Source organism: Protopterus annectens, chromosome 3.part0, assembly GCF_019279795.1.
Source record: "Protopterus annectens isolate FY-2018-M chromosome 3.part0, PAN1.0, whole genome shotgun sequence".
In the NCBI taxonomy this organism is placed as follows: Eukaryota; Metazoa; Chordata; order Ceratodontiformes; family Protopteridae; genus Protopterus; species Protopterus annectens.
The window spans coordinates 300,853,753-300,870,623 of record NC_056731.1 but is presented as its reverse complement, the minus strand read 5'-3'; the positions used below and the strand labels follow the sequence as shown (position 1 = coordinate 300,870,623).

Genomic DNA, 16,871 nt, shown 5'->3' with positions numbered 1-16,871 from the left:
GTCCGTTTAGAAATTGGATTTCCTTCCTTCCCGAAGCTGGTCAGTTTTTCTATTGTTTTTTGTCCTGTCCAGGTAGTAGAGTAATTGTCTGTGTACATCCAAGGTATGTAAGAGCCTTTCTCCCCTGTTCTGTGGGTTGGGGAAGAATGTAGGAAGGTGGATAGCCTGATTTAAAGATACTCTGGATACCACCTTAGGCATAAATGTGGGATTTGTTCTCATGGACACTCTATCTTGATGGAAGATTAGGAAGGGTTGTACTGCCATTAATGCCTGTAGTTCAGAGACCCTTCTTGCTGAAGTTATTGCCAACAGGAAAGCAGTCTTCCAGGATAAGTATTGTAATTCTGCTGTTGCTGCTGGTTCGAAAGGAGGAAGAGTCAGCTTTTCTAGCACAAAGTTCAAGTCCCATGCTGGCAATGGAGGTTTCCTGGGAGGTTTTACATTTTTAATTCCTCTCAGAAACTGTCTGAGCAGAGGATGTGAGAAGACAGGAGGATCCAAGCTGTATTCTGCTGATACAGCTGATGCATGAATCTTGATGGACGAGTAGGACAGGCCTGTATGGAAGAGCTCCGCCAAGTACTCCAGGATGTTGGCTATGTTCACCAGTGTCACATCTTGCCCTTTTGCAGTACTCCAGATGAGATATCTTTTCCATTTTGCTGCATAATTTTTTCTTGTTGAAGGTCTACGAGCCTCCAGGATTATGTCTTTAACCCTTTGTGATAAATTTGGGTTGATTGCTGTTCTGTAATGTTCCAGGCAGTTAGCTGCAGAGTTTTTAGGTTTGGATGCAGGATGTTGTAGTTGTTCTGTGTTAGCAGTAATGGGATCAGGGGCAGTGCCCATATTTGTTCCCGGGACATGCTCCTCAGCAGTGGATACCAATGTTGTCTTGGCCAGTCTGGGGCTATCAGAATGATCCTCGGACGTTCCTCTTTGATCTTCAGAAGCACCTTGTGCATCAAAGGAAGTGGAGGGAAGGTGTATGCTGTCAGGCTTTTCCAACTGAAAGATAGGAGTCCACCTTCCAAGCAAGTGGGTGGTAAGTCCTTGTGCAGAATTTCTTCAACTGGTGATTGAATGGGGATGCAAACAAGTCTATTTGTGGTAATCCCCATTTCCTTGTGATGGTTTTGAAGATGTCCGGATGCAGCATCCATTCGTGGGCATCTGTTGTAGTTCTGCTTAATATGTCTGCTAGAATGTTTTCCTTCCCTGGTACATAAATTGCCTGTAACTGAATGTTGTAGCTCAGAGCCACATCCCATAGGTCCAGTGCCAGCCGGCATAGAGGGTATGAGTGTGTGCCTCCCTGCTTGTTGATGTACCACATAACTGTGGTGTTGTCTGTCCTTATCATCAACTGGCCTTCTTGGAGAAAAGGTCTGAATGTCTGGATTGCCAATTTCACTGCCATCATTTCTTTTAGATTTATGTGCAGATGTAGCTGGTCTTGAGTCCATAGGCCTTGAATGCACTTGCCCATCATGTGTGCCCCCAACCGAGGTCTGAGGCATCTGTCGTGATGGTTTGTGTTGGTTGACTTTTGCAGAAGGGCAATCCTGTGTTTGATTGGCAGGCCTGAGCCCACCATAGGAACTCTTGCTTCAGGCATGGGATCATTGGAATTTTGGTTTCTAAGCTGTGCTGGTGCTGGGACCACAAATTCTTTAGATACCACTGTAGCTTTCTCATATGCAGCCTGGCATGAGGGACCAGTATTATGCAGGATGCCATGAAGCCTAGAGCTTGTAGCACTTTTCTTGCAGTTAAATGGTTCTGCTTTGTTAATGCCAAGAAGTAGAGAGGAAGTTGCTCTTTCTTTTCTGTAGTTAGAAATGCCATTTGTTTTGATGTGTCCAGTTCTGCACCCAGAAAGGTTATTCTTTGGGATGGAATCAGCCTTGACTTTTTTGTATTGACTGTACATCCCAGGGCTTGTAGCAGGTAGATGACTCTCTGTAAGTCTTCTGATAGTTTGTTTTTGTTGTCCGCTTGTATCAGGCAGTCGTCCAGGTAGGGATAGATTTGAATCCCCTGAAGTCTGCAATGAGCGATTACTGATGCCAGGCATTTCGTGAACACTCTGGGCGCAGTAGATAAGCCAAAGGGCAATGCTGAGAATTGATAATGCTCTGATCCTGCAAGAAATCTGAGGTATCTTCTGCAAATTGGTCTTATGGGGATGTGCAGGTATGCCTCCTTGAGATCTAGAGTTACCAGCCAAGACTCCTTGCCCAGCATGGGAAGAAGCTGCTGTAGGGTCAGCATTTTGAATTTTGGAACAATGAGGTATGTGTTTAAAGCGGACAGATCTAGAATAGGCCTCCATTTGTTTTCTTTTCTTGGTACCAGGAAGAGTCTGGAGTAAAATCCCTTCCCTTGCTCCATAGATGGTACCTTCTCCACAGCTCTCATTTTTAATAATTGAGATATTTGTTTTAGAGCTTCTGTCCTTTGAGTAGGTGGTAGGTTCGGCATTCCTCTCTTTCCTGGTAGAGTATGGAAATGGAATCTGTAACCTTGGTCTATAGTTTGCAAAATCTATTTTTCTCTTGTAATGCAGTGCCAATTTCTTGAAAATAAGGTTAGTTTTCCGCCTAAAGGTGCTTCTAGTTGATCCCTGGTAGGCGGTGCCACCGCCAAGTCACTGTGATTGAGTTGTTGTAGTGGTGGTGGCTGTATCCGTGCCTCGTTGGTTGTTACCCTGCCACTGGCGACCCCTGTAGGCACCCCTGGATCGGTTTCTGCCTCTAGAGCGCCTATTCCTGCCTCTTTGTGCCTTAGAGGAGTCTGGAAAGGACCAATTCTTGGAGGGCCAGTTCCTGCTAAACCTTGGAGGTTGAACTTGCAAGAAATCTTTCACTGTCTGCACAGATTTTGCTTTCTCTTCCATCTTTCTTTATAGAAGTCTTCGAAGTAGTATTCGGTAGTAGTATTCTCTGGATCTGACCGACCGGCACTTGCGAACAGCTTCTGCTTCGGGCGCCACGCGGCAAGAAAGACTGGGGAAAATGGCGTCGGCTGATGCCTTTATACCCGAAGAACTGCCGCAATGACGTCGGGTGAAGTGCGACACCAGCCGAAGCCAGACCCAGACTTTGGAATCCGGCCGACCAAAGGGCTGCCTGACGACAGGACAACCCATTTGTAACATCTATTAGGTATAATAGTAAAAAGTGACTGAACGTCAAGAGTCACCATTAAAATGTATTTGTAGTACCAAGAGATTTATGTGTTAAACCAACCAGAGAAACTTCTCAAAAAAATCAGCAGTATCCTGTACATAGCTTTTTACATATAAAAGTTGCTTAGACAATATATTCTGTAAATAAATTGAAATGGGCTTGGTGGCCCAACCGCCCCAGATACCACTGTACCATTGTAGACTTTCGGTAGCCCATATAAAACAGATAGTTTGGGATGTGCTACAGTAAAATATTGATAAAGCTCTCTGCTAATGTCATTCATCAGCTGTAATTCATATATCATTGTGTTAACACTCACAGACTTATAAACATCATTACTACTTACACATTTAAAAGTACTAGCATCAGCTAAAAATAAAGACATGCTGTTAAAATGCATTTGCTTGTCCATAACAGTAACAGTGCCACCTTTATCAGCTTCTTTTATAACTATACTACCATCCTGTATCAGTTTCTTTTAAGGAAAGAAAGAATGAATGAATTTATCATCAAATATCTGGCATAGCAATGGGTACTCCCACTGCAAATACATATGCCAACGTAGTACTGGATAAATGGGAGACTAAATTTATATAGCATTGCCCACAGCAATGTTCTCAGAATATTAGTTGGTTTAAAAGGTATGTGGATGATTTGTTTTTTTTTGTTTGGCATGGTAGTAGGGATGAACTAGATGTGTTTTTAAACTATTTAAACAACATCACTGGATTTTTACATTTTTCTATGACATGTTCAGATACTAGAATTAACTTTTTGGATGTGAGAATTTTGCTTGATGGTACTGAAATTCAAACTGTTTATAAAAAAACCTACAGATAGGAATACATTTCTCCATCGAAAAAGTATGCATGCACCACATGAAGTGTCACAAAAGCTCAGTTTGTTAGAATTAGTAGACTTAATACTTCTATAGAAGAATGTAAGAAAAAAATGCAGGAACTGAAAGATGAATTTATGGAGAGGGGCTATAATAGGGAGTCCCTAGATATGAAAACTGAATACGTCTCGAGCTGTAGGGATGATGGTACTAAACCTTACTTCTCTATGAACACAACTGAAGTACCCTTTATAACGAAGGAGACCAACTTACATGTAGGTAAGCTACATTTTGTTACAGCTTTTAATAGAGCTACTTTTGAGGTAAGAATTATTATTAATAATAACTGGTGTATATTAACATCCCTACCTGAATTATGTTCCATAGTTGGCATGAAACCCAATTTCTCGTACAGAAACTGTCAGAGTTTAAAGCAGAAGTTATGTTATAAAGACGTGTGTCAAGAATGGGGGGGGGGTAAAAGTAGCTAAATCAGGTACCTTTCCTTGTTACAACTGTAGCTGTTATGAAGTCATTAATAAAAATAATACTTTTCAACACCCAATAACTAGGAAGAATTACATATTTTCTGGCTTAGCAACATGTGTTACAATGAATATAATATACCTGGCTACCTGTAATAGATGTCAGGCTTTTATGTTGGGAAATCTACCAGAAAACTGAAGGAAAGAATAACTGAGCACCATTCAGAAATAAGAAGAAATACTGACACTAATTCCTTGGCTAAACAGCACATATGGAAATGCACAGAAATTCTCTTTTAGGGTGATAGAGTAGGTAAGGATATACGAGGGGGAGATCTTAACAATAAGCTAGAGATGAAGGAATATCAATGGATAATACATCTTTGTGGTGATGTATTACCAGGTTTAAACCAGACTGTTTCTTTAAAACCTGTACTAAGGTATAAACAAATGTGTTTGAAATAGAGTTCTGTGCTTCTGTAACTATTGTTTTTAACTAGGATTGATTGTTTAATTGAATAATTAATGTCTGTGCGATTTCTGATAGTATATAAAAATGATTAGCATGTGTTAGTATTTTATACACTGACGAAGGGTTTGTTTGACCTGAAAGCTTTGTTTTATTAAACACTTGCTCAGTATCAGCGTTGTTTAGCATCTCCAAATACCCAGGCTTCTCGGTGTCTCAGGAAAATGGGGAAAAACATCAGTGATCTATAATCCACTTACCTCTCTTCTTCTGAATCCATCAGTGGAATCAGAATCTCTCATGGGAGGCTGAACTCCTGAAACAGGGAGCTGTGCTGGGTCATATCTCAAACTGCAAAAACACAGAAGTTATTCCTGCACCAGATGAGTAAGTGGCAGACTAGGTCAAGCAAAGACTCCATCTTTGAAAGGGGTCTTGGTTTAGGTGTGCCTGCTGCTGTGATTTTAATATCGTGGGAGCAGACGTTTCTGGACATAGGCTTCTTATAATGGTGGACATCCTTATCAAAAACAGTAGGGATGTCACCTCCCCCTTGTTTAACCATAAAGCAATGTTCCCAAAAGAATGTCTGACGTCTATGACTTCTTTCAGTCCAGTGGGGCATTCTGTGAGTTGAAAACATGGTGTTCTTTGATAGGGCAGAGACATTTAGTGATGCACCTTCAAACACCAGAGCTTGGGGCTGGAAGAGCAATTCCAAGGGCTGGACTTGGCCACTACAGTTTGGCAGTCTATGGTGTTAAATAATACCCCCTCCACAAAAAAATAAATAATAAAAAACAGATAAATACACATCCACAAGATCTTATAAGTGAATAAATATAAACTTTACTTAATGAGTCACAACAATGCTGATACACATTGTATATACAGAGGTAAATCACGAACAAGGAACAAAAAGCAATCATTAAGTTGCACAGACAGAAATACTTAATGGAAAATCTAAATGTTAACAGCCAAATAACCTAACTGTTGTTATCTTAAAAGAAATACTATCCTCAACTGTTCTGCATTAGTGAAAATATCAAATCAGGCAGACACAGACTTCACAGCAACTTCCACAGATGTGGATAGAACAGTCATCATCCAAGCAAGACTGAGCTGTCTACTGGTTTCATCTTAACATGACGACTGGTTTCAACTCCAAATAAACATACTTAGCTCATCATTTCATTCCCAAGAAAAAAGGTCCCGCCACATTTAAATCCCCACATGCAATGCATCGGCTTCTCATTTAAATACTAATGACCGGGCTCCCTTCCTAGGGCTCCTTCTCTGTAGAACCATTTAACTGCATTTTTATGGCTTTTGGTTTCCTGACACAGGAAAGCAAGTAGTTACATTTTTATACTTCAAACCATGCATTTTATGGCCTGCCAGTTTCTTGCCTAGGAAAAGGGAGTCTGTATATTTATTTTCTAAATCACATAAAAGGAAATAAAATACAAGTCTCCCATCACTGTTAGGACATCTTACAAATGCAATTCCGCAGTGCAAATTACGTTATAGAGTTTACAAAGCTTTAATATAGACAGCAAATGCACCAGCAGTCTGAAATAAAGTGAGGAAATGCATCACATTCATACAAGCTTCTCTACCAATATAAGACACTTGTAACCATGAAACAATCCATCCAAGTGTTCACCAGCACATCCATTCCTTGTTCCAATTTACTGCATTCATTTTTTTGTTCCTTTAAAGTGAGTTGGCTTGCCACCTGTTGCAGTTTTCACTACCATAATTAATAACTGTGTAAACTGATCCAAAAAGAGTGGCATATACTGCACCTGGATTAGCAGTCTTTACTCTACGTAGACCAAAGCAGTATCCCACAATTGACAGGATTTTAAAATTCACCATGACAGCAAATCAGTGGAATATTTGTTGCACTTCTGACAATATTCTAACCACACAGTTGATGACCCTTAATTCAATTACAAAAGTGGGTGCTACAAACCTGGAAGGGATGCATGAAAACAAGAATCTGTGGCGAACTTTCCTTGCCAGAGACAACATGATCTTGTTTCAGCCTAAAAAAAAAATACTAAAAGGGAGAGCTAGCGAAGGCAGGATTTTTTTTTTGGGGGGGGGGGGTTGTTGACAGATTATCTGCACAGAAGGTTATGTGCCTCAAAGCATGTGCACATTTAACACCGACATCTCTGCACATTAGTGCAGAGGTGGGGATATAGCCTCCTCACCTTCAGGATGCACTTAATTTTTATTTCCCACAAATTCAAACACTGAGCATGGAGCACCAGGACACAGATAATGGTAAATGGTCTGAGAAAGCAGAATAATATTTCATTAATGGCACTTTAATTTTCTGAATTTCTAAAACTTTTAGAACTTTAAATAAAAAAAAATAAAGCAGAATACAAGTACTGTCTACCTATCCCACTCTTCATCGCCAGTTCGTTTCCTCCTAGACCTTTCTGCACCAGGCTTATCAAACTGATCAAAGTCGTCATCTGTAAAAGAAAAAGAAAACAAATCACGTTTTTTTTTTTTTTTTTTTTTTTTTTTACAAAGTAAGGGTGTGCATATGCATATTTTTCTAGAATTTATTTTGTGCACTAGTATTAACATAAAACACAATTATCAGCACAAAACACAGTCAGTATAAATATGACACATTTAAAAATCTGACAATAAATCTAGGTGAACTGTACTATCTATATAACACACACAAAAAAGGAAGAGAGAGAAAACGTCCATGGCATAGCTTGCCCATTCAATGACAAAGGAAAACCTGTTCTCAGCAACCTAAAAGTGCAGCAGCAAAGGAATTCCCTGCATCACCTTTACCAAAGGTACAATTTACTGGAAGAAGGGTTAACCACAATCACAGCCCGCTCTTTCCTTGGACAGATGATGTGGACTACTTTCACCACAGGAGAGTTCCCTGAAATAGGCTACAGCTCAAGTCCTGAATGTTCAAAGATCAGAAAACTGAGTGGGGATGGGCAAATTCCACCTGGAAGCACATGTTTACAATCACTCACATGGAGGCTTCTCTAAATGTTGAAATTTTTGTAGCATAAATCTCACTTTTTATACAAGATTTGTGGGGGATATAATTCTTTTGTGAAAGGGGATGACAGAAGAACTGCAAGCTTTTGTCATATAACTACAAGGAAGTGCTGTAGACAATAATAATATTACTAGACTAATTTTAGTTACTTTAGACATCAAGTCATTATTTATTGTTATACCTAATAGGTTCATAGGTTCATACTAGGTTATCTGCCCTAGGGCATTTATAAGCCTAGCCAGAGTATGTTTGGCTTTCACCACCCAATTTAAATGAATTTTGCTATGACCTTTTTCGATGTTAGTATACTGTGCCTCTGTCTAACAGTGACACAGAAGTGATACCCGGGGTAAACCTACGATCTACCATCCACTCATCAAGATTCCTCTTGAAGAGAGTCAATGAGGGACTCTGCCTAACCTGGACTGGGATTTTATTCCAGAGCGAAGGGAGCCTCTGGGCTACGAATCTGTCCTTCCAGCGTGTCCTGTTTATTTCAGAGCTGAGGTTCAAGTCTCTCGAGCGCGTAGCTCGATGGGATTTGGATTTTTTGAGGTGCAACATGTCCCTTAATTCCGGGTTGGACATGGCTTTATACGTCAGGCACAGATCGCCTCTGAGCAGGTGGTATGCCACTGAGTAGAGCTGGAGTTTCTTTAACCGGGCAGCATATGACATCTGTTTGAGCCCTTTGATCCTCTTGGTGAGGTACTTTTGGGGTCTTTCCAGTTGCTGCAGGTGTTTGGTAAGGTACATCCCAAAAGGGGCATTGTACTCGATTATGGACCTGATGAGGGATGAGTAAAGAGGCACGATGACCTCCCCTGATCTAGATGTGAATCCCTTCATGATTAGATGGGCTATATAAAATGTTTTTCTAACCACTTTGGCCACGTGGTTGTCAAATGAGAGATTGCTATCAACTTGGGTCACCAGGTCCCTAATTACTTCTTCTGTACTTAATGGATTACCACCTATGTGGTAATTTGTGGGAACTTTGTTTTTGCCAAAGCAGATAACTATAATGATGTAAGAGTGCAGTTTGTTACAGAATTTTTAAACTCTCATAGTGACTTCTCTACGAATAACATCAACATGCTATGTTTTATGTTAGAGACTATTCTCTCCAATAATGTATTTATGTTTGGAGATATATACTACCATCAGCTACTAGGGATGGTTATGGGTACCCCAGTAGCAGTTACTCTAACACAGTACTTGCCTGCTGGGAAGAACAATTAGTTTACAAATATGATCATTCTTGTAACATAAATTTCACCTTTTATAAAAGATTTGTGGATGATATATTTCTTTTGTGAAAAGGGACAACAGAAGAACTGCAAGCTTTTGTCACATAACTACAAGGAACAAAGTTTTTGTCCTTTGACCTGTCGTTTTCAGATAATACTATTAATTTTTGGGATGTGAATATTACCTGTAATGATGGTTCTTTTGACACAGGTACATATAGAAAAAATGTACAGACAACAAGATACGTGAATGCAAGAAGCATGCATCTCAAATATACCTGTAAGAATGTCGTAAAAAGTCAACTTATGACGGCAAGTAAGTTAAAGACTACTACTGAAGGTTTTGAGAAAGAAATAAGTGTTATGACTACAGACTAAGCTCACAGAGTATAGCCCAGAGTTATTAGAAAGTAATACATTAGCTGTTACAATTGAAAGAAAAAAGTGCTAAACCATACTTACATAGAAATCATTTTAAAATTGATACTGTTAGTAAAGAAAGTGATTGGTCTGTCAGATGTACACCACAGATAAAAATCATTACACAGAAGAACTGAGCCATACTTAAGTCTGATGGATAATTAAAATCATTGGTGATAGTCCACTCTTTACAGTTACAAGAGACAGGAATTTAAAGCAATGTTTATTCTATAAAGATCTATATTTAGAAAAGAATAAGAAGAAAAAAGGTTCAAAGGCTACTGTACCATGCTATAACTGTACTTTATATAGGGATATTAATCTATCCGATGAATTTATACATCCTCTTACATCTAAGAAATTTATATTACATACGTATGCAACTTGTAATACCCAGGATGTGGTTTATTTAGCTAACTGTGCATCCTATAACTCGTTTTATGTAGGAAAAACAAATAAAAAAATAAAATATAGGATTGCCTCGCACGTCAGATATCTGTAGGAGCATCAACACGAATACTTTAGCTAAACATGTAATGAAGAATGATAAGCATCATAGTTTTAAATTTAGAGTACTGAAACACATAGCATTAGGAAAAAGAGGCGGTGATTTAAATAATAAGACTCAAATTGAAGAATATAAGTGGGTTACTTATCCTAAAGCCAATTATCCACAGGGTTTAAATAGCATGAACAGTATCAAACCTTTATTAAAAGAAAAACAGTTATGTAGTATAGCGATTTTATTATATTACATAATTGCATGGTTTTTTTTACTGTCTCCCTCCTTTTTTCCCCATTCCCTTTCCCCCTCCCTTCTTTCCCTTTTCCCCTTCTACTTTCTGGGTGTGATTTTATATATGTGATCGACTGTGTTATTACTGGCTGGCTTTTGATATTTATAATGAGTTATAGCTTCTCTGTTTTTTAATTAACACTGAAGAAGAGTCTGTTGACTTGAAAGCTTAATTCAATAAATTAGACTGTTTGGGCCTTTGTTTTTTTTTTTCTTTTGCTTGATTTGTTGCTACCTTTGGTCCATTTGGCTGTTGGACCTTTTTTTGGTTTTCTAATTGTAATAAAGACCACAGAGAGTCTCTGTGCCAGGAAACCTTTTCCAATGTTTCAACAGAATATGCTCGAGAGCGGGGAAAGTACAAGAGTTGACTCTATAAGAATCGAGGGTACATTGGAAATGAAGCAGGGACAGGATTTTAGAGATGGAGATGAACAGGAACAGAACAAGAAAGTCTGGACATATTGTACTTTCTTGGACTTTGTTAAGCTTGTAGGGGATTATAAAGCATATGCCCTACATCATGTCATTAACATCTGAAGTATAAAATCAGTAACCTGGAAATTGACAAATGTGGCATTACAACGCAATAATTTGTGAAACATAACAGAACAAGAAAATCTGGAAATATTGGATGTTTTTGGACTTTGTTAAACTTACTTGTAGTGGACTCTAAAGCATATACTCTACTGCAGGTCATTAATGTTTGGAAAAATACTTAGGAGAGGGGAAGAGGGGAGAAAGTTAGATGCAAGTAAAACACATTTTTTCTTAATAGCACTATTTAAATAATGCATCATTTTCTTTGCATGTTATAAATTAAACCTTTTTTCGGTTACTTTCAAGTGTAATGTGGATCTAATACAAATAGGTGCTCCTATTTTTTCTTTCTTTCTCCTTTCTTTCTCCTTATTCAGTTTTAAGAAATATAGGCACTGCAATGTTAAAACAGCATGACAAAAGAAAAATTAGTGTGCTTTTTCTCATTCTTGCATTTGGAAATGATGTGGTTAAGGCTATTAGCTTAATCTGCCAACAAGTTTTAAGAGACAGCAAATAAATGAAAAAGAATATTGATTAATATAAGGCTTTTTTCTAGTAAACAGTTTTGTGTCTGGTTCTCACATCTCTAGCAGACAATCTGATAAAGGGAAATGGCTTGGAGAAAATGTTTTCTGAAAGCATGCAAGTGTTTTCCAGCTGAGAGGGCTATAAAGATAAGACAAAATAAGACAGCAATTATGTGAACTACAGACTATACCATGCTTCTTAACATGGATAACCTTTCTTTTGGGTTACGTCGAGTGTTTGTGTGTGTGTGTGTGTGTGTGTGTGTGTGTGTGTGTGTGTGTGTGTGTGTGTGTGTGGCTGTCAGTTTGAAACACTTGTTCCCATTACAATTGTAAAAATTCAATATAAAGAAGTTATGTTCTTATCATAACGTTCCATGTGGAGTGTTCATCTCGCCTTTGTTTTTACACACGGGTTCGGAGCCGATCCTCGGTTCCGAGTCGGCCGCATAGCAAAGCTCTGCATCTAAGAGAAGCTCGAGACCAGGCTATATCCCACAATCCTCCCTGCCATTACTCAGATCTAGTTTGCAAGCAAACCAGAAAAAAACAATAACCTTGAGGTATTAAGGCTACATACTGCTATAAAGGAAAAAAAATTTAGAGACACCATCTCACTGACAACCAACTAGGGGTAAAGAAAGATACCCGGAAGAGGTAAAGACATGTGGACCAGACTCTAGTCCTACTCGTTCTTCCAAACCGTGAGGGAGGGAAAGGGAATGTAAAACAAAGGAGAGATGAACACTCCACATGGAACGTTATGGTAAGAACATAACTTCTTTATGTGAGAGTGTTCAATCTCGCCGTTTGTTTTTACACACGGGTAGCGTCCCTAGCTCCGTCACCCTGAGTGACTCATGGAAGAACGTTCCTGAGCACAGTGGAACCAAAGGATATCCTGTCTTTGGAGGCTTTGTCAACCCTATAATGAGTGATGAAAGTATGTGGTTTAGACCACGTGGCTGCTGCACAAATAGTGTCCAAAGGTAGGCGAGCTGCATGAGCCAAGGAAGTGGAGACGGACCTAGTAGAATGGCCTCTTGGTTTGGTGGGTAAGGCCTGGTTTGATTTAGAATACACAAAGGCTATACAATCAGTAAGCCATTTAGAAAGAGTGCGTTTTGTAACTGCCATGCCCTTTACATTATCTGCAAATGCAACAAAAAGTTGATCTGTCTTTCTGTAGTCTTTAGTCCTGTCTAAATAAAATCTGAGTTGCCTGTGGACATCTAACTTGTGCAACATATATTCCAGCTTGCTGGTATGGTTTTTGAAGAAAGTAGGGAGTTCAATGGATAGATTAATATTTATGACAGAGCATACCGTAGGAAGGAAGGACGGATTTGTTCGTAAAGAAACTCTATCTGGGTGAAAATTTAAGTAAGGAGGTTTAATAGACGGTGCTTGCAGCTCTGAAACTCTCAGAGCTGAAGTAACCGCTACAAGAAAGAGAGTCTTCCAAGACAGAAATTTCAGGGGGCAAGAAGAGGCTGGTTCGAAAGGTGGTAACATTAGTTGTGACAACAACAAATTTAAATTCCATGGGAATAAAGGGTCCCTGACAGGAGGTCGAAGATGGAAGGAACCTTTCATAAAAGCTTTACAAAGCCTGTGGGACATGATAGAAGAACCATTCTCACCAACATGGAAGTTGGATATGGCAGCCAACTGCACCCTTAATGTGGAAGTAGAGGCCCCTTCATGAAAAAGGATGGAAAGAAATTCTAGGATTTTATGTAACGGAGCAACCAAGGGGTCCAAGTGTTGATTAGATGCCCAGTACACAAAGCGTTTCCATTTACTGTTGTAAAGTTTTGTGGTGGAAGCCTTATGAGAGGCAACCAAAATGCGCTGCATTGCCGGAGAAAGAAGATCAGACTTGGCTAGGCAGGGAAGTGGAGCAGCCAAGCTGCTAGTTTGAGGGATAGAAGAGACGGGTGAAGAACTCCCGACGAATGCGTCAGTAGATCTGGTACTGGGTCCAGGATCCAAGGTTCCTCTGTTAGATGGGCTCGAAGAAAAGGGAACCATATCTGTCGAGGCCAGAATGGGGCTATGAGTATAATTGTCCTTTCCAGGTTCATGGCTTTCTGGAGAAATCTGGGAATCAAGGGGATAGGTGGGAATGCATATAGGAGACCCGGGGGCCAATCGTGTATCAGTGCGTCCCTGGGGACATCCCCTGGAGGGGGTAGAAGGGCAAAATAGCTTCTGCATTTGGCATTCATCGGGGAGGCGAATAGATCGCAGCAAGGCTGGCCCCATTTACGGAAAATTCTCGCCGCCACTTGTAGTTTGAGGGACCACTCGTGAGGTAACAGGATGGCTCTGCTCAACCTGTCCGCAATGACGTTGGATGACCCCGGGATGTGCGTTGCTATCAGAAAGCGACCCGTGGACTCTGCCCATTGCCAAATTCTCATGGCCTCTCTGCATAATGGGTAAGATTTGGTTCCCCCTTGTTTGTTTATGTACCAGACTACAGACATGTTGTCTGTCTGAACTGCTACTGTCCCTAGAAGTAGGAGGGTTTGAAAGTGTTGCAACGCCAGGAACACCGCCCTCATTTCTAGAACATTTATGTGCAGGTTGTACTCGATGTTGGACCATTCCCCTTGGACTGTTCTTCCCTGAAAAAGTCCCCCCCACCCTATCAGGGAAGCGTCCGTGGTTATAGTGGCTGTCGGATTTGGTAGAACAAATGGATGACCCATAGTGAGGTCCTGGCTGGACACCCACCATGAGAGGTCTTGTTTGCAGGAATCTGTTATCAGGATCTCGTACTTTAGAGGTATCTGTTGGAACGACCACTGCGTGAACAGTAGCCATTGGAGGAGTCTCATGTGCAGCCTTCCCATGGGAATCGCAATCAGGGACGCTGCCATGAGACCCAAAACTTTCAATACCAATTTGGCTGGGGCTTTCCTGCATTGCAGCAGAAGAAGAACCTGTTCCTTGAGGGATGAAGCCCTTACTTGAGGGAGCTTTACTAATGTTAAACGGGTATCTACGTCCGCTCCGATAAATGAAATATGCTGTGAGGGCAATAAGACAGATTTTTTGAAGTTTATGGAAATCCCTAGGTGGGAACAAAGGTTGACTGTATAGTTTCTTGCTTGTATGAGGAGATGCTCGGTGGTGGCGGTGAGGAGCCAGTCGTCCAGATAGGGAAACACCCGGAATCATAGACATCTCAAGTGAGATGCTACCACTGCCATGCATTTGGTGAATACCCTGAGGGCTGAGGTGAGCCCAAAGGGCAGGGCTCAAAATTGAAAATGACTGTCTCCCAGCCGGAAGCGCAGGTGGTCTCTGGACGGTCTGGCCATCTTGATGTGGTAGTACGCGTCCTTGAGATCTATTGAGCACATCCAGTCGTCCTTCTGTAAAAATGGAAGGATCGATTGAAGCGTGACCATCCGGAACTTTTCCTTCTTCTGAAGGTATTGAGATTGCTGAGATCCAAAATGGGTCTCCAGTCCCCTGTCTTTTGGAACTAAAAGAACGTTGAGTAAGTTCGGATCCTTTTTGGTCTGCGGGACTGGCTGAATGACTCTTTTGAGCAGCTTTGAAATTTCTATTGCTGCTTGGCCTCGAGACGGGTGGCACATCTGGAGACCTTCTGTGTTGGGGTGGAGTTGATATAAGGGGTATTTTGTATCCTCTGGTTACAATGCTTTTCACCCAGGAGTCTGAGGTGAGAGTTTGCCAGGCCTGTGGGTATAAAGCCAAGCGACCCCGACTGCCTCCAGAGCAGGACAGTCGGGCCTCCATTCAGGAGTGCTGGAAAGGCTTACCAGGGATAGTATCCCTGTCGCCTTGGTTCTGCGGACCCCCTCTGCCGCCGGGGCGGCGTCTTCCATGTCTGCCCCCCCCTCTGCCTCTGGGGGGGGGTTCACTCTGTGTGGCCTGGAAAGATCCCAGAGTTCTACGGAACCACATTTTTCCGCCTCGTTGCCCTTTGGGGTACGGTCTGGATGGAACGGAAAAACGGACTCCGACAGCAGACAGAGTCTTTCCTTCTTGCTCACACCGAGTTAATGTCTCTTTCACTTTGGGCCCAAAAGAGTGGCACCATCAAAGGGGCGAAGAAGACTTGAAGGCTTCATAAAGAGCACAGCCGCATCCAGGATTGTCTTCGTAGAGCAATCGCTGAAGCTGCGGCCCTACTCGACCCTTCAGCCGCATACGAGATGAGCCTCATGGACGAGTTCACTACGGAGGTAAGGGTGTTAAGTTGTGCTGTCACCTTATCTGAAACAGCAGCATCTGTGTTACCCTGGAGGGTATCTCTCAGCTCCTTGATGAGATCCTCTGTAGTCGTGTAAAATGTGTCAAATAGTTTAGCGAGCATGGAAACAGTCACTGAACTAAAAACACGCTTCCGTATCTGTCCATAGTCCTAGAATCCTTATTAGGAGGATGAACAGAAGAGGAAGACTCCGACATCTCCTTTTAGTGGCTGCTGCCACCATCATAGCGTCAATGGGGACTCCTTTTGTTAGATACGTCTTGTCCTGGGGGGCAGTAATAAATTTACTTGGCTTTCTAGGGACCGGTTCCACTGTGTCCGGTGTCTCCCACGCCCTTCGAGCAATTAATTCCATTAACTCATCGAAGGGCGGAGTAACCCAGGAGGTAGAAGGTTGAGCACCAAATGCCTTCAGCAACACTGACTCGTCCTCAGTGAGGGCTAGGGACTGCCAATCACCCCTCTGTTTTAATATCTCCAATATGTCCGCAAATGAGACATCTTGAGGGTGATTTTGGGGACCCCTCTGACTCATCCAAGTCAGTGTCAGAAGTTAAAGATTCCTGTGGGGAGTCTAAGTGCCTCCTCTTGCACAATCTTTTCCTCGGGACCTCATCGGAGGGGGATTCCGGTGAGGCCTCAGAGGAACAGGGGGCATCCTCTAGGGATGGCTGAGACGATGGTGCTCCACGCTTTGGATGTGTCGTGGGAACAGAAACAGAGAGCGGCTCCTTAGGGGAGGGAGAAGACGCGTCCGATGTAGTGGTTGTCTGTGTAGACAAAACCTTCCTCATGAGGTCAAAAACCCCTGAACCTCGGGCCGAGGACTCTCCTGGTTCCGAAGAACATGGAAGAATCCGAGACACGGGGCCCATGGGTCTCAACCCCGAGGATGGAGCCGAACCGATCTGCGCCGTGGCCCCGAGAGGAAGAGTTGGCACCGAAAGGTCGGTACGACTCTTGGTCACGGAACCAAGGAGAGATCGTCGACTCCGAGACTCACCTATCGGTTCCGATGGAGTCGAGGTAAGTGGTGTCG

General features: G+C 41.7%; 1 protein-coding gene across 1 annotated transcript in view; it reads right to left on the bottom strand.

The window, feature by feature from the left end:
- The window catches only part of RBM33 (RNA binding motif protein 33), a 1,894,586-nt gene that overhangs the window by 1,789,156 nt on the left and 88,559 nt on the right, over positions 1 to 16,871 (bottom strand). Inside the window, exon 2 of the mRNA XM_044064784.1 lies at positions 7,400 to 7,478. Within this exon, the coding sequence (XP_043920719.1) occupies positions 7,400 to 7,478 (79 nt within the window). The remainder of the gene's footprint in view (positions 1 to 7,399; positions 7,479 to 16,871) is intronic.